Genomic DNA, 25582 nt, shown 5'->3' with positions numbered 1-25582 from the left:
TTTCCTGATGAGGCAACAGTCTGTTGCGAAAACTTGAATTTTGTGTGTATGTTTGTGTGTCTGTCGACCTGCCAGCACTTTCATTTGGTAACACACACAAATTGTATTTATATTACATGTGCCCAGTACTTTGCAACCTCCAAGGCGCTTGGAGTGGCTTGCAGGAGATCAATCTTCATGCAGGATGTAGGGCACAAAAGGCACTGGAGCATGTGGCTTGCTCTTGTTCACAATCACAGGACATATCTTCTGTTATGAAGCCCCATCTCTTCAGGTTGTCTCTGGATCGTCCAACTCCTGATCGTAATCTGTTTAAAGATTTCCACACCAGCCAGCTCTCGTTGTGTCCTGGTGGTAGTTCTTCAGCTTCTGGCATCTGCAGGTGAGGTGTCGACTTCTTCCATAACTCCAGCCTTGCCTTCTCTGGTGAAATCATAGTCAAAAATTTTTTACTGTATTTTTCTGCCTCAGGCATCACGAATGGTACAATAATTTCTCTGCTCAGCACTTCAATACAGCAGATATCACAGTAATACTGAACCATTAATTTCCTATTTATTTCACACTGTGCACGGATATGATGATGTTATTTCACTTCTTGTCAATTATCATTCTCAGGACTGAGCGTACCATTGCAGATAAATGTTACCACTCAACATCTCAAGATTTATGATGTAGTAATTATGTACTGTGAACTGAGACCTGCTAGAGGACTTAAAGAATTATTATTAGATTTTTTTCTTTTTGTATTACAGCCTGTATCACATCTGCGAACTTTTGTAAATAGAGAGCAATTAGTAACTGCTTTCCTTTAATTTAGTATTAGAGACGTGTTTAACAAATTTAATGTTAGCCAGTCAATATTTTATGTTCTCTGTAGATGCTGTTAATACCATTCAGGCATTAAAAATTATATGTAAACCTTCTGTATTTTCAGAACTGACCAACCCAAGAAAGCAGCGAAATGTGATTGTTAATCCAAAGGATTGATAATATAGTTTCTTAAATTCATTCATCAAAATCACAGCTTAACAAACCAAAGCAATCTATATACACACTCCACAAGCCAGAATGCAGTGCATGGTGGAGAGCAGCTTGTACCACTGCTAGTCGTTCTGTTTTCTGTTCTACTTGGAAATTCAATGAAGGAAAAACAACTGTCTATATACTTCCATATGGGCCCTGATTTCCCTTATCTTGCTCTCACGGTCCATATGCAAGATGAATGTTGATATCAGTACATATGCAAGATGTCTATTGGTCTTAGTACAATTGCACTGCAATCTGTGTCAGATACAAGTTGTCTAAACGTTTTCAACGGCATTTTGCAAGAAGAATGTCTTCTTCCCTCCAGCAATTCCCATTTAAGCTCACGGAGCATTTACATAACATTCCTGAGTTGACCGTACCTGTTGTCGTCATCGTGGTGGCGGCAGCGGAAGCGGCAGTGGAGGAGGTAGTCTTTAGTCCAAAGGCTGGTTTGATGCAACTACCCATGATAGTCTGTCCTGTGCAAGCTTCATCATCTCTGCACAACTACCACAACCTACATAGTTTGAACATGATTGCTGTACTCATGCCTTGGTCTCCAACTACAATTTTCATCTCCCCCTACTCCACCATTTCCTTCCATTACCAAATTGATGAATCCTCGATGCCTCAGGATGTGTTATCAAAGGATCCCTACTGGTAACAAATCTGTCTCACAGCATGCCTCTGAATTACTGAATTATTCACAAATTAGCCACACTACATACAACTGAACAAAGCCACAACTTACAGAGTGCAGTAACCACTGTAACTAAAGCAGTGAGAATCGGCAAAGGTACCTGCACAACTAATTTAGAGCACTCCATTTTCATAGTACGAACAATTCTGCCCAACCCTTACCCTACTATCCCTCTTAATCCGTGCCTCAGCCTCCTCCTCACTCCCACCACCCAGACTGCTCCACCCATCAGGCACAGTTGCTGTACGCAGACCAGCTTCAGTGGCCAGAGACAGTTGTTGTTGTTGTTGTTGTTGTTGTTGTTGTTCAAAAATAATGCATGCTGAAGAAAATCCAGAAAGTAGAATGTACGATATGTTGAGCCAAAGGAAACACAAGATGAAATATTTAGACTAGTCTATTTACTTATCCAAATTTTATTCACTGCATTTGATGCAATACATCATCAAAATAATTTACTCATTAAAAAAAAACAATAAAATTTTTGTTTTTGAACAAACCAATGTGTGTGTCAGTCAGAGGATAGTTTAAGTGAAATGACTTGTTCTTAAAGCTTGCTGGTGCTGAAGCAAATCCAGCTATTAAGTACTAAAACATCTAATTTATTGTGACTGTATGCTTTCACCAAATGAAAATTATAGCAACCATACAAAATATAATTCAATGAAGCATGGAAAAACAGAAGATAGGTAACTGTGAAAATCAACTTTTATGTTATCCAACTGTTCTGAAGGCGGTAAGATAGTGAGCAAAAGAGGCATTCACACTCTTTTTGCAATTAGCAAAATCTTAGACAGGAATGATCTGATGGCTTTAGAATGCATTATTTTACTTCAAAACAACTACCAGTTGTATTTGGTGGTATCTATCTGTCCTACAGGAGCATGGCAGATGAATTTTAAGTGAAAAGGATGCTGCTTCTCAGCTGCACACACAAATACAAAAACTGTAAGTATTAAACAAAAAGTAATACAAAGTAATACACAACAATACTGATGCACAAACTGCAGTGCTGTTTTGGCACTTATTGACAATGGAATGTAAAACAACTCAGGCCAGCTGAATACAACTAAACAGTCTTGTTTATCGAATGTGACATAGCCCATATCATTTGAGACTGTTCTCATAATGTTGATAGTGAGGGAAGGCACATTATGACTTGGTTATGCAATGCAAAGTTCTCCAATTTCCTTGCACAATTCCTCTGTGTAAAATAGTTTCTAAAATCTTGGCAGCTATTTTCCTACAAAAATATATACAAAAAGTCTATATACACTATTTACAGCAGTTTTGCTTATCTAGTACTTGCAGAACATTTAAATAAGGAAGTCGTAATAACAGTTTTTCAGACCACACACTACTACAGTACTAGGTAACATCCCACGACTCCACACTGGAACTATTAGAAAATGATTTAGTTTTCATCCGAGAAGGTAAACTGAAATGTAAGGCATCATCTCCACTAGTTGGCCATCTTCCTTCTGAAAACTTGACAAGCGGTGGCCGAGCCCTTATTCCAAACGTTGTTGGTCGCTCTTCAGGTATGTGGGACAACATAAGTCGTAACAGCGTGTACTGAAACAATAAAGAGCAGTGTCTTTTACTACTTCATTTGGAAACTATTCTCTGTCAAATGTAACACTGACTTTAGGGGGAGTTTTTTTTTGGAGTCTTCCATCTAAGAAATATCTGAATTTGCAGTTAATGAGATTGTCACTACGCAAAGTCCCAAAAAGATTGTAATAAGAGTTCATTAGACATGCCTTCACATGAAATGAAAATGAATTCCACAAATATTACTTAACTTATATCACTATTAATTACAGTCAAATGAAGATGAGAAATATGTCTAAATGACAGGAGGCACTATTAAAAGGTGAAAGGTAAACCTTTTGCCACCTTTCTCATCCTAGGCCTCATTTGTTATGTAGGGGTGGGGGGTGGGGGGGAGAGGGGGAAGGGAGGGAGGTGGGGAGGGGGAGGAGAGAGGAGGAGAGAGGGGGGAGAGAAAGAGGAGAGAAAGAGGGGGGAGAGAAAGAGGGGGGGGAGAGGGGGGAAGGAAGAGAGAGGGGGAAGGAAGAGAGACAGGGGGAAGGAAGAGAGAGAGGGGGGAGGAAGAGAGAGAAGGGGGAAAGGAAGAGAGAGAGGGGGAGGAAGAGAGAGGGGGGGAGGAAGAGAGAGATGGGGAAGGAAGAGAGAGGGGGGGAAGAAGAGAGAGAGAGGGGGGAGGAAGAGAGAGAGAGGGGGAGGAAGAGAGAGAGAGAGAGAGAGGGGAGAGGAAGAGAGAGAGAGGGGGGAGAGGAAGAGAGAGAGAGAGGGGAGAGGAAGAGAGAGAGAGAGGGGAGAGGAAGAGAGAGAGAGAGGGGAGAGGAAGAGAGAGAGAGAGGGGAGAGGAAGAGAGAGAGAGAGGGGAGAGGAAGAGAGAGAGAGAGGGAGAGGAAGAGAGAGAGAGAGGGGAGAGAGAAGAGAGGAGAGAGGGGAGAGGAAGAGAGAGAGAGAGGGGAGAGGAAGAGAGAGAGAGAGAGAGAGAGAGAGAGAGAGAGAGAGAGAGAGAGAGAGAGAGAGAGGAAAGAGAGAGAGAGAGAGAGAGGGGAGAGGAAGAGAGAGAGAGAGGGGAGAGCAAGAGAGAGAGAGAGAGAGAGAGAGAGAGGGGAGAGCAAGAGAGAGAGAGAGAGAGAGAGGGGAGAGGAAGAGAGAGAGAGAGAGAGAGAGGGGAGAGGAAGAGAGAGAGAGAGGGGAGAGCAAGAGAGAGAGAGAGGGGGGAGAGCAAGAGAGAGAGAGAGGGGAGAGAGCATGAGAGAGAGAGAGAGGGGAGAGCATGAGAGAGAGAGAGAGGGGAGAGCATGAGAGAGAGAGAGAGGGGAGAGCATGAGAGAGAGAGAGAGGGGAGAGCAAGAGAGAGAGGGAGGGGAGAGGAAGAGAGAGAGGGAGGGGGGAGGAAGAGAGGAGAGAGAGGGGGGAGGAAGAGAGAGAGAGAGGGGAGAGGAGAGAGAGAGAGAGGGGAGAGAAGAGAGAGAGAGAGGGGAGAGGAAGAGAGAGAGAGAGGGGAGAGGAAGAGAGAGAGAGAGGGGAGAGGAAGAGAGAGAGAGGGGAGAGGAAGAGAGAGAGAGAGGGGAGAGGAAGAGAGAGAGAGGGGAGAGGAAGAGAGAGAGAGGGGAGAGGAAGAGAGAGAGAGGGGAGAGGAAGAGAGAGAGAGGGGAGAGGAAGAGAGAGAGAGGGGAGAGGAGGAGAGAGAGAGAGGGGAGAGGAGGAGAGAGAGAGAGGGGAGAGGAAGAGAGAGAGAGAGGGGAGAGGAGGAGAGAGAGAGAGAGGGGAGAGGAAGAGAGAGAGAGAGGGGAGAGGAAGAGAGAGAGAGAGGGGAGAGGAAGAGAGAGAGAGAGAGGGGAGAGGAAGAGAGAGAGAGAGAGGGGAGAGGAAGAGAGAGAGAGAGAGGGGAGAGGAAGAGAGAGAGAGAGAGGGGAGAGGAAGAGAGAGAGAGAGAGGGGAAGAGGAAGAGAGAGAGAGAGAGGGGAGAGGAAGAGAGAGAGAGAGGGGAGAGGAAGAGAGAGAAAGAGGGGAGAGGAAGAGAGAGAAGAGGGGGGGGAGAGAAAGAGGGGGGAGAGAAAGAGGGGGGAGAGAAAGAGGGGGGAGAGAAAGAGGGGGGAGAGAAAGAGGGGGGAGAGAAAGAGGGAGAGAGAAAGAGGGGGGAGAGAAAGAGGGGGGAGAGAGGCGGGTGAGAAAGAGGGGGGAGAGAAAGAGGGGAGGAGAGAAAGAGGGGGGGGAGAAAGAGGGGGGAGAGAAAGAGGGGGGAGAGAGAGTGGAGGGAGAGAGGGGGAGAGGGGGGAGAGAGGGGGGGAAAGGGGGAGAGAGAGAGAGAGAGAGAGGAGGGAGAGAGGGGGTAAGAGAGAGAGGGGGTAAGAGAGAGAGGGGGGAAGAGAGAGAGGGGGGGGAGAGAGAGAGGGGGGGAAGAGAGAGGGGGGGAAGAGAGAGGGGGGGAAGAGAGAGGGGGGGGAAGAGAGAGAGAGAGAGAGAGAGAGAGAGAGAGAGAGAGAGATATGTTTAAATCTTTTTTGTTTATAAATCTGGATAGTAAAAAGCATCCAGTGCACAGTTTTACTAGTACAAGCTGGTATCACAAGTAACTACAAAAGAACAATGGCATGTGAGCGATCGACAATAGCCGGAAGTTACACAGTAAAATAGCAAATAAAATGGATTTACCAATTATAGTGAATGTTCAGTAAGTGGGTGAACAGGAATTTTAATTCATTTTTATGGGCAATATATGTCTGCTTGTGTCTGTTACGTGCGGATGGATGTGTGTGTGTGTGTGTGTGTGTGTGTGTGTGTACCTGTCCCTTTTTCCCCGCAAGGTAAGTCTTCCCGCTCCCGGGATTGGAATGACTCCTTACCCTCTCCCTTAAAACCCACATCCTTTCGTCTTTCCCTCTCCTTCCCTCTTTCCTGATGAAGCAACCGTGGGTTGCAAAAGCTTGAATTGTGTGTGTGTGTGTGTGTGTGTGTGTGTGTGTGTGTGTGTGTGTGTGTGTGTGTGTTTGTGTGTCTATCAACATACCAACGCTTTCGTTTGGTAAGTTACATCATCTTTGTTATATATTCTAACTCCCCTTAATTGATGAAAGTAAGAATCACCAAATGCTTATATTGAGGATCAGCCTTTGATAGTTTTCTGCCAAACACTGACTGAAATTATTTTCAGTTTACCTGCGTACATATGTAATTTAAACATAATTCATGAAGGAGAGGTGTAGTGAGATAGCAAAAGGAAGTGAGACTTAGCTGAATGTGCTTCACAGCAAATACAGGTACTGTGACACTAATTTCCTATTACTGTGAGAGTAAATGAGGATGCAGAACCTATCAGTATGTGAAGGAAATGTATAAAATCTCTATTCAGCTCCCAGTCTAGGAACAGCACTGTTGGTTAACAGTTATACTACAAACACTCATTTTACAGATTGTTACACAATTGTCTTTCAACACTAAATCATGAGCAATTTGGTATCCACATGATCAGATTGTGAAGAAGGAAGTGTTTTCTTAGGTTAAAGTCATATCTATGCCATATGATAAGGTGTGTGTGTGTGTGTGTGTGTGTGTGTGTGTGTGTGTGTGTGTGATTAGGTACACTTGTGAATGACCTATGATACAAGACAGAATAAAAAGAACCATGTGTACTTTCACATTTGTTCCTCATACTATAATACTTCAAATTATTTTTCTAAAAGGTGCATTCTATATTTTTTCAGTGTTTGTTAACATATAATTTCTATTTGAGCCATAACTGGTGTCTGCATCTTATTAATGTTATCAAACCCCACTATTTCAACACATGTAATGCTACACACAGACTGTTATTGCCACAGGTACTTGTGTTCCTAAAGTAGTTCCAAGTTCTGCTAACAATAACTTTTTCTTGCATTCTGACTGAATTTCATGCACAGATTCAAATTTCCAAAAAGAATAATGTTTAGGCAGCCACTTAATGACATTTATTTCTGTAAAAGCTAATATTACCAATGGGGACATTAGAAAGGTGAACTCTGTCAGCAGTATCCGATTGGAATGAAGACATCTATCGCACACACTTTACACAAAATCTTGAGCAATATATTCCACAGAATACAGAAAGAGCTCCATAGTTACAAATTAGCAATGCAAAAAGGCATTTTAACAATTGAGGCAAGGATTCCAAATTCTCAAGTACTCTCTGATGGTTATGTTATTGTTGTTGTTGTCGTCTTCAGAGACTGGTTTGATGCAGCTCTCCATGCTACTCTATCCTGTGCAAGCTCCTTCATCTCCCAGTACTTACTGCGACCTACATCCTTCTGAATCTGCTTAGTGTATTCATCTCTTGGTCTCCCTCTACGATTTTTACCCTCCAATGCTAAATTTGTGATCCCTTGATGCCTCAGAACATGTCCTACCAACCAGTCCCTCCTTCTTGTCAAGTTGTGCCACAAACTCCTCTTCTCCTCAATTTTATTCAATACCTCCTCATTAGTTATGTGATCTACCCATCTAATCTTCAGCATTCTTCTGTAGCACCACATTTCGAAAGCTTCTATTCTCTTCTTGTCCAAACTATTTATTGTCAATGTTTCACTTCCATACATGGCTACACTCCATACAAATACTTTCAGAAACGACTTCATGACACTTAAATCTATACTCAATGTTAACAAATTTCTCTTCTTCAGAAACGATTTCCTTGCCATTGCCAGCCTACATTTTATATCCTCTCTACTTCGACCATCGTCAGTTATTTTACTCCCCAAATAGCAAAACTCCTTTACTACTTTAAGTGTCTCATTTCCTAATCTAATTCCCTCAGCATCATCTAACTTAATTAGACTACATTCCATTATCCTCGTTTTGCTTTTGTTGAAGTTCATCTTATATCCTCCATTCAAGACACTGTCCATTCCGTCCAACTGCTCTTCCAAGTCCTTTGCTGTCTCTGACAGAATTACAATGTCATCGGCGAACCTCAACATTTTTATTTCTTCTCCATGGATTTTAATACCTACTCCGAATTTTTCTTTTGTTTCCTTTACTGCTTGCTCAATATACAGATTGAATAACATTGGGAATAGGCTATAACCCTGTCTCACCCCCTGCTTCCCTTTCATGTCCCTCGACTCTTATAAACTGCCATCTGGTTTCTGTACAAATTGGAAATAGCCTTTTGCTCCCCGTATTTTACCTCTGCCACCTTTAGAATTTGAAAGAGAGTATTCCAGTCAACATTGTCAAAAGCTTTCTCTAAGTCTACAAATGCTAGAAATGTAGGTTTGCCTTTCCTTAATCTATTTTCTAAGATAAGTCGTAGGGTCAGTATTGCCTCATGTGTTCCACCATTTCTGCGGAATCCAAACTGATCTTCGCCGACGTTGGCTTCTACCAGTTTTTCCATTCATCTGTAAAGAATTCGCGTTAGTATTTTGCAGCAGTGACTTATTAAACTCATAGTTCGGTAATTTTCACATCTGTCAACACCTGCTTTCTTCGGGATTGGAATTATTATATTCTTCTTGAAGTCTGAGGGTATTTCGCCTGTCTCATACATCTTGCTCACCAGATGGTAGAGTTTTGTCACGACTGGCTCTACCAAGGCCGTCAGTAGTTCCAATGGAATGTTGTCTACTTCTGGGGCCTTGTTTCGACTCAGGTCTTTCAGTGCTCTGTCAAACTCTTCATGCAGTATCGTATCTCCCATTTCATCTTCATCTAGACACTCTTCCATTTTCATAATATTGTCCTCAGGTACATCGCCCTTGTATAGACCCTCTATATACTCCTTCCACCTTTCTGTTTTCCCTTCTTTGCTTAGAACTGGGTTTCCATCTGAGCTCTTGATATTCATACAAGTGGCTCTCTTTTCTCCAAAGGTCTCTTTAATTTTCCTGTAGGCTTTATCTATCTTACCCCTAGTGAGATAACCCTCTACATCCTTACATTTGTCCTCTAGCCATCCCTGCTTAGCCATTTTGCACTTCCTGTCGATCTCATTTTTGAGACGTTTGTATTCCCTTTTGCCTGCTTCATTTACTGCGGTTTTATATTTTCTCCTTTCATCAATTAAGTTCAATATTTTTTCTGTTACCCAAGGATTTCTACTAGCCCTTGTCTTTTTACCTACTTGATCCTCTGCCGCCTTCACTACTTCATCCCTCAGAGCTACCCATTCTTCTTCTACTGTATTTCTTTCCCCCATTCCTGTCAATTGTTCCCTTACGCTCTCCCTGAAACTCTGTACAACCTCTGGTTGGTTGATTGATTTGGGGGAAGGAGACCAAACTGCGAGGTCATTGGTCTCATTGGATTAGGGAAGGATGGTGAAGGAAATTGGCCATGCCCTTTCAAAGGAACCATCCCGGCATTTGCCTTCAGTGATTTAAGGAAATCACGGAAAACCTAAATCAGGATGGGCGGACGTGGGATTGAACCGTTGTCCTCTCGAATGCGAGTCCAGTGTTCTAACCACTGCGCTACCTCGCTCGGTGTACAACCTCTGGTTTAGTCAGTTTATCCAGGTCCCATCTCCTTAAATTCCCACCTTTTTGCAGTTTCTTCAGTTTTAATCTGCAATTCATAACCAATAGATTGTGGTCAGAGTCCACATCTGCCCCTGGAAATGTCTTACAATTTTAAACCTGGTTCCTAAATCTGTCTCTTACCGTTATATAATCTATCTGATACCTTCTAGTGTCTCCAGGATTCTTCCATGTATACAACCTTCTTTTATGATTCTTGAACCAAGTGTTAGCTATGATTAAGTTATGCTCTGTGCAAAACTCTACCAGACGGCTTCCTCTTTCATTTCTCTCCCCCAATCCATATTCACCCACTATGTTTCCTTCTCTCCCTTTTCCTACTCTTGAATTCCAGTCACCCATGACAATTAAATTTTTGTCTCCTTTCTCTACCTCAATAATTTCTTTTATCCCATCATACATTTCATCAATTTCTTCGTCATCTGCAGAGCTAGTTGGCATTTAAACTTGTACTACTGTAGTAGGCATGGGCTTTGTGTCTATCTTGGCCATAATAATGCGTTCACTATGCTGTTGGTAGTAGCTTACCCACACTCCTATTTTTTTTATTCATTATTAAACCTACTCCTGCATTACCCCTATTTGATTTTGTATTTATAACCCTGTATTCACCTGATCAAACGTCTTGTTCTTCCTGCCACCGAACTTCACTAATTCCCACTGTATCTAACTTCAACCTATCCATTTTCCTTTTTAAATTTTCTAACCTACCTGTCCGATTAAGGGATCTGACACTCCACGCTCTGATCTGTAGAACGCCAGTTTTCTTTCTCCTGATAACGACGCCCTCTTGAGTAGTCCCCGCCCGGAGATCCGAATGTAGGACTATTTTACCTCCGGAATATTTTACCCAAGAGGACGCCATCATCATTTAACCATACAGTAAAGCTGCATGCCCTCGGGAAAAATTACGGCTGTAGTTTCCCCTTGCTTTCAGCCGTTATGTTATTACATGATCTAATACAAACAGTCGCTACATTTGCTCTTTGATATCAATTTTTTATGGCATTATTAATTATGTGATGATTATTCTGTCCCATGCTTGTCATCATGAAACATCTCTTCAGCATATTTATAATTAAGTTGCCATTTCCACAGAAATGTGATGGTTTTTTGAAGTTTATCACATGCTGAAAATTTTTTTGCTTGCTATTAAATGCTATGCAGATTCAATAGAAGTATACAAGTAGCTCCCAAGAATGCATCACCACACAGTGTTCAACCTTGATTAGGGATTTTCCTTTCTACAACATCTATTTCTTGATTTCATGAAAAATACAGATGTAACTCTTTCTTCAACCTTTGTTGACTGTTGTCTGTGACTGAGACATTTTTCTCTTTCTGAGGTAACGGAGGCTCGCACATGGCTATGCTGGCGAAAAGGCTTTGAGCATCACTCAAGAGTATAGGATTTTTTAAAATGCGATTGTATACTAGATTCTGGGTAGTGTGCTGTTGTTGGCTATGATATTGTTTCATGACGTGTTTGTTGCCTGAACCAATGCATTTGTGTTGTTCTGTACGGATGTGATTCCAATGATAGTAATATTGTCTTCTATAAACTCAGCCTTGTTGCAATTCTATTTATGAAAGCATCGAAGTTTATCTTTATGTAAGTCCAACCCCTGGTTATAGGAGTAAAAGTTGTGAGTCATCCTGAAGACTGACATAATTTGCATTATTCGATCTCAAGCCTGTTTCTCAATAATCTTTTGAGAAGAAACCACTATGTACAGCCACCTGTACGATAGGGGTGATAGTAAATCTGCATTCTTTGTGTAGTAAATCTGCATTCTTTGTGTAATTCAATATATCATGCTGTGTTTCCAATTGTGAAATGTACAATGTGGCTTGTGTACACTGTCCAGTTTGTCAGATACACCTTGAAGCTAAGATTGTACGTGGGTGGCCACTTTATGGCTAGAAGGTTTCTCATCACAGGAAGTTGATCACTGAATTTGTATACCACCACAACATCATCACTTAAATTTTGAGCTGTGAGTGTGGCACAACATACTGAAGATCTGCACAACCTACAACTTTGGCTCATAAGTAACACGAGGACTGTGGGACAGTTCTGCATTCTGCCTTTTTGGAGAGGTCTGACAATCCAAACAGTACACAATCACCTGCACATCAATAAACAACTGGGTGTTCCCAATGTAGACAGTTTTTGTATGTCCTTTCATGTGCTCAGCCAGTTTAGTGGCGGTTATTATTTTACAAAATGCTGTGCACTGAACACACGTTAGCTGGTAAACAACAAGCATTCTTTTCCTTGTTTCTCTGCCTTCAATGTTTTTAATGGTTTTAAAGTAAGAACAATTACAGGGATTGGAGGCTGAGAGTAGGGATACGATCTGCAAATGTCATATAGTTTTAAACCGCCCCTAGACATCACTAATATTGCACAATATTTCCAGATGCACAATAATACTGAGAACATCAAAACTTTGGGAATATGTTTCACTGCCTGGAAAAATTGTGCCATCTGTGGACAGTCTACTGCTTTGTACACAGACCATAGAGTTTAGTTAGGTTAGGTTATTTGTTGTTGTTGTATGGAAAATGAGTTCAAAACAAGATGATAGAGCATTAGTATTAGAACGCACTGAAATGTATAACTATTGGCATCTTGGGATGTTAGGGCGTATCAACATGAAAACAGAAGTGGTTTAGAATGATGAATCAGATGATCTGTTGGTCACAAACTATACGAAATGGTCACAAAGAAACATGTTTTTAAGAAATTTAATTAATGCGAAGTTATAAATAAGAGTATATATAGATATTTATTTCTGTGTACACATTAATACCCAAATATAATACTTTAGTGCATTAATTATTGCATGAAACATTTCCATAACTGTCTCAAATTTTGTAAGGTGAAACTGCACTTGTAAATTTCAAGCCTTAGAAAGAACTGCCAGTAATAAGGTATTGTAAAAGATGAGAGAGCTGACTTGCCTGGACTGCATCTCTCTGTTGATTTTTAACGATGGAGATATCGGTGTTGGCAGAAATTTATCCAGGGTGGTGGTGTTGGGGGGCCACAAGTGCCTATGTATGGGGAGAACCATTTCCAGTGATGTATCATATGTTGGACCATCCACACAAAAAAGTTATGATTGGAATGAGTAATAGGGCCACCAGAACAACCAATGTGAATCACATCAAACATTTATGGGACATAAGCGAGATATCAGCTTTTGTCACCTCAGAGGAGGTAGCAGTAGGAAAACTGATAAGAGCCTACTGCAAATTTTGCCCTGACACAAGGATATGAACCTTACACAAGGAAGTGGGTTTAGGAGGAAATTAAATAAATTTTATGAGGAGTGGTAATCAGTTCTCTCTCTTAATCCCCCCCCCCCCCCCCCCCTATATTTCTGGTTTCTTGACTGCCCCCTAAAACATCTCTAACAGTTTTGACATACAGTGCCCTGTTGGTATTTCCCTGTTAATTTCCATCTTGACCTGAATTGCTGCGTTTCACTTACATTGAAATCCTGACTGGCTTTACAGTCTTATCCTTGAACAAATGCAATAGCTTCGACCCACGTATGAAAGATAGTGAATTTCCCTTCTTTTACACCATCTGTTAGACTACTAGAAAGTACTTTTCAGCATCACTTGGTTGTAGTTTCATCGTGAACATTTTCTTACATATGTGACCAGTACACAATGAAATTCCATGGCACACGTTTTTTTTGTCATCTATAAACTAAAATTGATTCAGTTGTAGCAGCTTTTAATTTTTTTTTTCTGTGTGTACTTGATAAGTACTAAATCTGAAATACAATGTCAAAACAACAATATGAAAAATAATTCAATATAAAATTTTTATTTCAGTTATAGAAAGACATTTCTTTTCTTTTTTCAGCGGGAGGGGGGCGAGGGGGGGGGGGGCAGGGAGGGGGGAGGAAGAGGTGGGTGGAGGAAACTACAAAAATGCACCAGAATGGTTGCTAACAGCATTCTCTTGTACAGAGTCCAATAGCTCTGTGTTAAACTGAACTATATAGGTGAAAACATTAATGCTGACATTCTGAATTATAATGACCTGGAGGAGAAACATTTTGTAAGAATAAAGGGAACATTACTATGAATGGAGATGGATAAGAAATACACTGAAATAAAGATGTTACAGTAGTTACTGTTATGGCAACACAGTTACACTAGACTTTTGCTGGAAAAGAAGACCTACTCTGAAACTGCCACAGCCAGAATTTATAAGATAATATAATAATTCACACGAGGAACAGTTGAAATATACTGCAAAAAATGTAAAACTTCTCAAATACCTTCAAGCGTATTGGGAACAAATGGAGGAGACAATGAAGTTTGTGTGTGTGTGTGTGTGTGTGTGTGTGTGTGTGTGTGTGTGTGTGAGAGAGAGAGAGAGAGAGAGGGGGGGGGGGGGGGGGTGCCACAGTAAGCAGCAGCATTTCTGTGAAGTGTCAGAACATGGTTCGGGATAAAGATTCCCCACAGAAAATCACGGGAATAATGTATTGACCTTGATATGAGCCTATCTGGTTCCAATTTTCTGAAACATGGAAAGGCAGAAAGAGAGATTTAGGCATGGTACATACAGATAATAAAGCAATTAGACCTACAAGATCAGATAGAATCAACAAAGCTCAAGCAGCATAGACATGGAAGGAGGATGAAATATGTTGGAACACCAGGGAAGATGCATGAATAGAGGCTTTGAGGCAGAAGACAAAGTGACAATTGGCTAAAATGTGTGGAAGAGAGTATTTGGAGAAAATGAGAATATTGGAACAGGTTAGTGGCAGACTGGTGGTGGGAGTATAGAGGAAACTGGAGAGATTTCTGTGCAAACCAGTCCCACACAGGGACTGGAAATTGTTCTTGGTGATGCTGATGATACAAGAATTATTAAAAATTTTGAATGGTGTTCCGACAGTTACTATGCACCAAACCTAACCTGTGCCAAGAGAAGTTTGAATGTCAGCAGTGGTGATTCACTTCCCACATTGACAGAAAATCGCTGTGTGTAATGTGTTTCTACTGTGCTCAAGAGCTGCTTGAAATTATAAAATAAACACTTCCTTCAAACCTAATGGCAGGGGATAAGAAATGGATTTATGGCAGCAATGTGGAAGATGCAGTTTTGAAACTCCCTGGCAGATTAGAACTGTTGGGACTCCATTCTGGAAATGTGCCTTTAATGATCATGCTTTTCCCAACTGAGCCCAGCCAGGGTCTCTTGGATCAGTTCTGCCGGTGCTCTCTCAAAATTCTACCATTACTCTCAAACTTCTCAACCGTTCAAGGCACAGCTCCAAGTTCCAGTATTTATTTCTGTAAACCAGACTTTTAGAGAATTAGTATTGAAGTTTCGCGACTTATTTTTTTTCTTTGTGGCAGATACACTACATGGTACGATTTGTCAAAATTTACATTTACATCGATACTCTGCAAACCATTGTGAAATGGCAGAAGGTAATTTCCATTGTACTAGGGCTTCTTCCCATTCCAGTCATGTATAGAGAAAGGCAAGGATGACTATATAAATGTGTGCCTACATGCTGTAACTAATTTTGTTCTACAATCTATACCAGAGTGATATGTAGGGCACTGTAGTATGTTTCTCACTTAAAACCTATTTTTGAAACTTCATTTCGTATCTCTTACAAAATGTTACACTCACACAATGGAAAGTCCAGAATTGAATAACAACAATATGAACAGAATAGACTGCTACTTACTGTGCAGAGGAGCTGTTGAGTTGCAGACTGCCACAAACAAGAAAACCATTAAATATTTAAGCTTTCATACGAAAGTACTCCTTCAAAAAAAATGGACTGCACATTCACAGATGCACAACTCACAATTGCCATTATCTCCAGGTGTTGGGGCCAAACTGCAGACTGTGACTGTGTCTGACATAAGCAGTAATCTGCTGGGTTGGGTGGTGGGGGTAATGGAAAGGCTTGGGGTGGAGAGGGGGAGGGATGGTAGGGTAGAGGTGTGGGAAGATGCTGTGCTGCCTGTGGGAGCACACAGGGCTTTGGTGGGGACACGATAGGGCTGCTAGGTGAAGTCAGGAGGCTGAACTGGGAGGAGGGGAGGGGTGGTGAAGAGTACATACAGAGGCAGAGAAGGGAAACAGACTAGCAGGAGTGTTGGTGGGATAGAAGGCATTTTTAATGCTGGAGTGGGGGCACGGAAAACTAGATGGAGGACAGAGACTAGTGAAAGCTGAGGGCAGGGGGTTACAGGAATGAACAGTATGTTTTGGAGGAGTTACCACCTGCGTAATTAAGAAAAGCTGGCGTTGGTAGGAAGAATCCACATGGAGCAAGCTGTGAAGCAGTCATTTATGTGGTGACAATTATTGGGAAAAAAAGTAAATTAGTTACAAACTACGGCTTGCACACATTTTTATTCAACGTGTAAATGTCACTACAGACATTCAGATTTAGGTTATGACACATTCAGTATGCCCGCCATCACTGCCGGTGATGTGGCGCAGATGAATAGTGAAATTCCGTATGACCCGCTAAAGTGTTGGAACCTTGATGCTGTCGATAACCTCCTGAATGGTTGTTTTCAGTTCAGCAATGGTTTTGGGGTGATTCACGCATTGGATGGGGACGTTAAGTTTGGTAGCCCCCTTGGTGCTCTTCGAGAGCAGTAGACTGTGTGCTGGTACTGTGTTTCATCCTCTCCCTTCTCTTAACATCTCTAACGCCAACATGACACTACATTACACATGCATCCATTACAGTCACCTACACTTAACAGTTACAATAACATAGCCAGTTCATAGTTCATGATGAAAAGATGCCTGCAGGCATTAAGAATAAGGAAAATCTTTCCAGTTTGGTGATTAAGACTGCCTTTCATGATCTCCCACCCATTCATGATATAAGACTTTAGTTTTATCATGTCTATTTGCATTTTGCCTATCCTTTCAATAGATGCTTAAATTTTGCCCAGCTATCTAACTGCTATCACAGGGTGTATACGTGGACAAGGAAAAAAAAATTCCTGGATTTTTCCCGGATCTCCCGGTTGAAGATACAGTTTCTCCCGGGTGAAAATACACTTTTTCCGTGTTAAGTGACAGTATACTTTCCCTCAGAACTGTAAAACGTATGAATCATTTGAATGGTTATGGTTCTATACAGCGGCTTAGGATTTCCCAGCACTTTAGAAAACGAAACTCACAGGAAAAAAAAACACGTTTTGGAAAGTTCTTTGATGTGCAGCAACATGTACTCTGCAAATTTTCATGTTACGAAAGAATAAATTCGCATTCCACCAAACACCACTTGTTACTCTCCGATGCATTGAAATCGAGATTGCGATGCACTTTTGTAAGCCAGTCATAGCTCATGTCACGTGATCTCGCCAGTCGATGACAGCGGATATTCAGAGCATAGGACACGTGATGTAGTCAGCCAATAGCAACATCATTGTTAAGTAGCGCGAACACACAAATAGGTAAAGTTAATATAAATAGTGCTGCTGCAAGAAAAAAGCTTTCAGATATGGTATTGGTCTCTACGATTTGTAAGCTGCAAGAGAAGCTAAGCTTCCACATATAATGTTGATCTTTTTTGGACGTTTTACACACAAATGTGCCAGTAAAATGTTTAATGCCGTCATTAATCTCTGATCTTCTGGGCTGGAAATTCTTCCAAATGGATTGTCATCAAAGAGTTGATTTTTAAACGAGTGTCAAATGCTCTGTGATTTAAGAAATTCATCGTACATTCTCGCACATAGTTCATCTTGAGTAAAAGGAAATTTACTTTGAAAATAACGCTTTTCAAACCACAATTCGCAATATTTTCCCGAGATCTGTTAAAAATAGATTTGTTCCGGCAGATAAGAGGCATCACTGCGCTTGCGCAGCTGCGATGACGTAGGAAGCCCGTATGTGTGAAACATTGAAAGACCTTACATTAAGTCATAAAAGAAACAAGACATCAGAGGATACTCCAAGAGCGTCGGAATTTCGTGAACCATACTGCAACGAATAATTTGCCTTGCAGTGTACATTCATATGTCCAGATTGCCAATGAAGTAGGCCTCGACTTGATATTAAGCTCTTCAGTGTGGTGTTCAGGATGTCAGTTTTCTTGGGGTACGAGTACTGTATTATCTCATGTTGAGTTCTTTATTATGGCGATGCATTTGAAATGCAGCGAACAGTTGAAACTAGCCAATAGTGTGGTAAACACTTTGTTTCAAATAAATTGGCTGTCTCAGCGGAAAAATAGATCAAACGCCGGATTTCTGCAGCAAAGCGACAAAAGTAACTTCATTATTCTGCAAGGCGATTAATGCTTGACTGTCAGAAAGGTGGAAATAAAATCTGAAACTAATAACACATTTTAGCCTTCCATAATTACGTGAATGTATTTTTATTCACTTGATAGCTCCCAGCCACAGAAATCACTTTGTTTTCATTTGATGTGAGAGCACTAAACGAAGAGCAAACAGCAAAATAACTAAATGTAAACAAGGATCACGTGGAGACTAGCCCCCCGCACTACAACTTACGACACTCAGACTCCTCTGCGTATCAGCCCCTGATCTACGATATTTCAAACCGAGGCAATAGTAGACCCGTTTAGTTATCCAGCGATTATGCTCTGGTTAGACGTTCGTACAACACGTTTTCCGCGCTACTCCGACAACATAACCTAGCAGCTGCTAGTTGGGGACTATACAACTTGCCCTTTCTAGGTTAGCGATTTGATCTAAATTTTCTTTCAAAATTTCATTTTCTTGGATAAACCGAGAAGATAATACTTAATCTTTCTTACCAGTTATCCCTGTTCGTCTCTTATTTCCACTCTCGTAGTCTGAATCTATGGACTTCGCTAGTAATTTAAACAACACTGATCATTCGCATACCCAATCAATCACATAAACAAACAGCAGTTGGCATTCACCCGTTCGGCTTTATTCCACTGAACTCATATAGCCCCGCCCCCTTATGTCTGCTTGAAAGTTTATTTTTAGATGCGACGAGGATTCCCCAGGCAGAGACATCACGTACACTATGCACGCATTCAAAAATCAACTTATGATTCATTCAGAAATCAACTTAGAATGTGTTCAAAAATTCTCAAAAACCAACAGGGATGCGCTTCAAAATCATTTGAACAATCGATAGACCAACGTGCGCTCGATGCTAGGCGCTTTGTGACAAGGTTTTCTTCCTTAAGAATATGAGTTTGCCCCCGCCCCCCCTCGAAATTTCCGCCCGGTTCGTATACCACGGTTTGCTGCTTACACAGCCAGCAGCGACATTTTTGTAGACAGAAGCGGGAGAAGGTATGACTCATACGCGACTCGACTGCGCATGCGCATGAGCCTGCCCGTAACTGCTTAAATGGATCTAATGTAAACAGTTGTGACGTCACGAACATCGGAGGTAATTTTGTGTTACGATGCATTACATAGTCTTTCACACATTTTGCTGTTGGCAGACACTTGTATGAGCCCTGTGTTTTTTTATATGGCGCATTTCCTCCGCAATTTTAGTTTTATTCTCTCGTTCATGTAATGTTGTTGCAGTGGCGGGATAGTTATATCCTTTGTTAGAGTATCGGTTCTTACCAGCCAAAATTACAAAAAATTAACTGAAAACTAAAGCAATGAAAAATTCCTGGAATTCTAAAAAATTCCCGGTTTTCTCCCGGATGAAAAAATTCCCGGGTCTTTCCTGGATCTCCCGGTTGTCCCGAGTCTATACACCCTGTATCAATTTTGAGTTTCAACCAACTTTCTGTATCTAGCGTAATGTGAACTCCACAGCTTTTTAGGAGTGCTTCGAACTCTGGCATTTAGTTGCAAATGCTTCAAAAAATCATTACTAGGATGTTAATACTCTCCCCTGTAGAGGGTATTTTTTTCCATGTCATCACAGCAGCTATCTCGACTGGATGGAGAGTCACCTAACCTAAAAAGAAACCTTGTGTGAACCTCACGTGCTGTGGGTAGCGTCCACTGATGTATAGTGCATCCCTGTCCAATTTGGGGGGACTCAACAGTTCTCAACACAATGGTGCAGGTCCAGGAAGTTGCAGCCAAGCTTGTTACAGAACTTTCAATGTCTCTAGTTCAGTCTTTCTGCTTGACTCAGAACCAGGGGGCTGGGAGCATTTCTGGGGATGATGCTGCAAACTGTCAACTTCGCTGAAACTCCATACACAAGGCTGCTTATGATGAACAAGATCATCATTTACTGTCCCCGGCTGCTATGTTTACATGAGTTGTCAAATAGTTCATGCTCGGTTGCCAGAGACTCTGGGTTTTGGGGTTTATTTGTGTGCAGTGTAACATTCCATGAATGTAACATTCCATGAATGTAACAGAGGATATAATTTCGTAGTAATGACAGTCTATTCTTGTCAAACTCTTTCCTAGCACTAACTAGTTTCAAGTCCTATAAAGTACCTGTTTCTGTGTTTATTGGTTAATAAATGTTTATTTGCTTCGGTACACCAGAGCTCATATTTCGTGCAAGTGACTGGGTATCATGAACACACAATTATTGTTGTTTGGATGGCTAATGTCTACTCATGCTGACATGGTCTTCTGAAACTTTTCTGCCAGTTGCTTGAATGAGTCAAGTATGACCTTTGTGTCCCTTCAAAGGGTACTGTTTGTTCCAATGTGGGCCACAATCTGCAGATGGTTGCACTCTGTTCCCTTAATGGCTGCTGGAATAGCCCCTTCAACATGTTGAATGAGAAGGCACACACAGAGTGCATCTGGTGTTCCTTTCTGTACCTTGTTGCCATTTCCATACATGGTACCATTATTCATCATTAACCTGAACTGCTGACAATTAATAGAACCCTATGGTTTCGTGTTTGTCACCTCTTGTCACAGGAGACAGCAGGTTTCCCAACAGGTGAAGTGAGTCTCCCTGGTTCAGTTTCAGTTTCTTTCGTCAGAACAGATCGGCATAGTCCCCTAAGTTTTCCCTGGTCCTCGCCTTCCCCACAGAAGGCACCTAGCCATACGTCACTCACCATCAAGTGGATGGGTAATGATAAATCCTGCACTTCCTATAGAGGAGAAGATAGTACTTGAGGTACCTTTGGCACATCTGGAACATCACTCTCAGGAGTTCTGCCAAAACAATCATTTGTACCATGTTCCAATCATGTGGTAGTAGTCAGAATGATTTCCAGCTGCTTTCAAACATCAACTAACTAATCCTATGTTCACAAACAGCATTCACAGTGGAGCTGCACTGAGCCTGGTGCAATGTTTTATAGTACAGTAATCAAATAACTTTAAAATAAGCCTACTGATTCTCTTTTAATCAGTTAAGATAAAAATAACCCTAATACCCTCTAAGAACTGAAACAGTTAATATACAAAATGAGATTTTTAATAAGGTAACAGTAGGTTAGTAGTTTCCTGAAACTTTTTTGAGGTTATAGTCACTAACAAACACAAAAATAGTGTCATTTTACGATAAATGCTGATGATATGTCCTCCTGTTGAAAGGGGAAATTAGAGGTAACACGATACTTTAGTTACAATATGCTACAGTAACTACATGACAAATGCCGAATTACTACAAAATAGCTTATGCACACAACACTCTCAAGTTACAAAAATTTCTGAAAATATATGTTTGCAAGCATTCAAAAATTCTCAAAAACATGCCTTTTTCACATAATTATACAATGAAATTAAGGAACAAGGTGTTTTTAATGAGGTGGCTGTTATCAAAATTTTCTAAAAAGTTCAATTCATGTTTAGGCCTACAACTGACAATAAAAGTATGAGTTTTTCACAGCACTCTCAAATGATCATAATTTCATGATATATCACAATACACACGAGTGTTGACACAAGCAATGAAAGATGATGTGGAAATAGTAAACACAGTGAGTCTATAATTTCAAACTGGCAAACAAATGTGGCAAAAGTTGTCTCACTCAAATTAAAATTTGGAAATTGGCTTATGTATGTAAATAAAAAAAGTTGCTAACTGCACAGATTTTTTTACTTCACTGAGCATGTGACACTTTCTATACTGACATGCTAAACACTTTCTACACGGACATGCTAAAGATAAACACTGCAGCGCCAGATTATAACAATGAAAACTGTGAAAATGTGTGTTGTTGCAGAGCTTAATTGAAATAAAAGACACTTCATACTACCACAACAACTTGAAGGGATTTGCATTTTTTAGAACGCCTACAGGTTCTTTTAGTATACAATCACAATTATACTCCATCTGAGCGATTGCAAAGAGTGTTACAGCCGATAGGACTTCATCCACCAAGCCACTGAATAAATGGACACTGCAGGATTGTGAGTGTAATACATTTGTAACAACATAGTAGGCAACATCAACCACATCCCCCACCCCCCTTTCACTACACACACACACACACACACACACACACACACACACACACACACACACACACATCTGGAAAGATATAGTTGGTAACGTAGTAAAATATGAAATACCTGAAAGAAAGACATCCAAATATAATCATAATAATAGGAAACTCAGGATGGAACAACAGCATTAACAACATCATCAAAGGGACAGATTGCTGCTCACCACACAGAAGAGGCACTGAGTTATGACTGCTAGATATTATTTAGCTATTGGTCTAAGTCCTTCATCAGATGTAAACAAATAGTGGCTCTGTGTGTGTGTGTGTGTGTGTGTGTGTGTGTGTGTGTACGCTTCTCATGTTATGCATGTGTGAATACGAGTTTTGTCTCGTATATGTCTGATAAAGGACTTAGTCCGAAAGCTAAATAGTATCTAGCAGTCTTTTTTCAATGTGCCCATCTTCCACTTCTGTGATGAGTAGCAAAAATGTCCTTTTCACATTGTTGCTCCACAATTGTAACAACAAAGACGTAACTAGTAAAGCAGATCACATATGTAAGCAGGTTACCTCATCTTGAAATTTCTTCTGGAAGTCAGCTGGAAATTTCTTTTCACGCAAATTCATCAATGTCCTGTGCCTTTCCATCTGTGTTGCAAATGGCACCAGAAGTTCAAAAAATATCAGACCCAAGGAGTATATATCTACTTTGTAATCATATGGGAGGCCTTTCAGCTATGGTAAAAGAAATCAATTATTAAAACATTTTTCAAATGTTTAATAACAAATTAATCTCTCTTATGTTAGGAGATAGAAAGTAACTTTTAATAGGGGAATTTTCTTGTAGTTAATAAATACTGTAGAGAAATGTGCTTAGATCTTGCTACAAAAATTTAAATTTAGCTCTCTGTAAGCCTCACTAAAAACTCATTAGTAGGACTGCTTACTTATTTTGAAATGTGACTGGGTGGTTGATTCACTGTTAATACACATTCTTTGGTGCCCTGTATAAAATAGTCAGAAATATGTATGGTGAAATAATCTCCATAGGAACTTTAAATTAAAATCTACTCTCACACCAGAAGTTTAAAATACTTGAAATAGTTATAGAATAAATTACATTCCCAAATAAGAAAACGATCAGGTACACAAAAGCCTAAAAACAGTAGAGATATATATGAAAACCAGCTCATATTGCGAAAGGATGAACCAAACAGTTTACAATAAACACTTTCTCCCTGTTAATCCAGGAATCATTGTTTAACAATTCACAAAACTTTAATTTTGTATTACACTAGTTTTTCTCACAACCTGTTGTTGTTGTGGTCTTCAGTCCAGAGACTGGTTTGATGCAGCTTTCCATGCTACTCTATCCTGTGCAAGACTCTTCATCTACGAATAACTACTGCAACCTACATCCTTCTGAATCTGCTTGGTGTATTCATCGCTTGGTCTCCCTCAATGATTTTTATCCTCCACACTTCCTTCCAGTACTAAATCGGTGGTCCCTTGACGTCTCAGAACGTGTCCTACCAACTGATCCCTTCTTCTAACCAAGTTGTGCCACAAATTCCTCTTCTCCCCAATTATATTCAGTACCTCCTTATTAGTTACGTGATCTACACATCTAATCTTTAGAATTCTTCTGGAGCACTAAATTTAAAAGCTCCTGTTCTCTTCTTGTCTACATTGTTATCATCCACGTTTCACTTCCATACAGGGCTACCCTCCATACAAATACTTTCAGAAAAGACTTCCTGATAAATCTGTACTCGATGTTCCCAAATTTATCTTATTCAGTAACATTTTCCTTGCCATAGCCAGTCTACACTTTATATCCTCTCTACTTCAACCATCATCAGTTATTTTGTTACCCAAATAGCAAAACTCATTTACTACCTCAAGTGTCTCATTTCCCACTCTAATTCCCTCAGCATCACCCGATTTAATTCAACTACATTCCATTATCCTTGTATTACTCTACATCAACAAGATGTTACACAGTTATGGTGGCCCAACGCATTCTACAATACAGCACTTCATGCTGCATGACAGAATCTGGTGAGCTGTGTTTGTGCCAAAACTTTTGTATGTTAAGTGAAGACTGAGATGGGTTTTCATAGTCTCTTCTAAGAAAATGTTAGTAACTGTTGAGAACTGGGGAACTGTTGTTCAGATTATTATTATTATTATTATTTTGACTAAATATCTATATTAACTAGAAATATGAAGAAGTATTTTAAGGACTTTTTTGAAAAACTTTAGCTGATAATCTAAGGCAGATAGTACTGATCCAAAGCACAAGTAGAACAAACTAGTGTTAACGAGGCCAAATACGATACAACAAATGATAAAATATACCAACAACTAAATTAGTTAGAATAACATACTATTGAAAAATGTAAGCCAAAGATTCAAATAAATTAAAGAATGTCAGATTTAAAAACCATCATACTACATTTACAGGGCAAATTATATTCTGAGATAATTAAACACTGTCATTTAGTGGCGAATGAAGTTAATAAACAATTCAGAGATGCCAATACTGTTATAAACAAATTAAGAAATTTACTGAGGTACATTAAGTTCAGAAATGATTGCAAGACTTAGGGTCAATTGTACAAAAGCATTTAACCTCAGATTAAGACAGAAAATGATCTCAGATCAAGCTTAACCTGGAAATCTGCATTGTATACATGTTAAACATAGATCATATTTGATTGGTGAAAATTTGTGTTTCAAAGTCAGGTTCAGCTCTAATTGTCAGTTTATAGTGTAATGGCACTACGATTCATCACTTTTATGTTTAGCAGATACCAATTAAAAACGTTGTTGTTAACACAAAAAAATGGCCAATAAATATAGGACTATGCCATTTCCAAGCCGCTGGTGCTCAAAATACTTTTTTTTCCCCTTTTTCTTCAATCTGCAAGGCTAGGTTAGGGAACTTGCGGGCTACCATGTGTAGTTAATGATCAACCTTGTAACGCCTCTTGGGAGATGACTCTTAATTAATGTGATTAGTTCACAGACATTTCAAAGACAATTAGCAGCAAGTGAGAAAGGGAAATTTGCTCGAGTAGCAGTAAATATGCAATTCGTTTTAAATCTTCAACTACTGAACACGTCTTTAAACTGCTACACAATTCCATGTGCATTGATGAATAAAATATAAGCAAGTATTTTGAAATAAACTAACCACATAACCTTATTTCATTCATTTCAGTTGGTCAGAAGTTGCGTTGTGGACTGCAGTGCAGAAGACCACATGCTTGAACCCATGCCAATTCTTGTAATTTTTTTCTATTTGTTACTACTTTCTGTACTTTATTGGTCGTAAAAACAATTATAACAACATTACCATGCTATTCCATGCCTCTACAACTATACCATACTCTCCGTTTTTTGAGCATTCTGGACTACTG

At 40.3% G+C, this 25582-nt stretch overlaps 1 protein-coding gene across 1 annotated transcript in view; it reads right to left on the bottom strand.

The window, feature by feature from the left end:
- Positions 1-2127: 2127 nt before the first annotated feature.
- Positions 2128-25582, bottom strand: part of LOC126482268 (eukaryotic translation initiation factor 2-alpha kinase-like) — a 191284-nt gene continuing 167829 nt past the window's right edge. Inside the window, exons 15-16 of the mRNA XM_050106249.1 lie at positions 22728-22892; positions 2128-3304 (exon numbers count right to left, since the gene is read on the bottom strand). Of these exons, the coding sequence (XP_049962206.1) occupies positions 3098-3304; positions 22728-22892 (372 nt within the window). The 3' untranslated portion in view covers positions 2128-3097. The remainder of the gene's footprint in view (positions 3305-22727; positions 22893-25582) is intronic.

Source organism: Schistocerca serialis, chromosome 5, assembly GCF_023864345.2.
Source record: "Schistocerca serialis cubense isolate TAMUIC-IGC-003099 chromosome 5, iqSchSeri2.2, whole genome shotgun sequence".
NCBI lineage: Eukaryota > Metazoa > Arthropoda > Insecta > Orthoptera > Acrididae > Schistocerca > Schistocerca serialis.
Note: the sequence above shows the minus strand (reverse complement) of the source record. Positions and strands in the feature narration are given on the sequence as shown.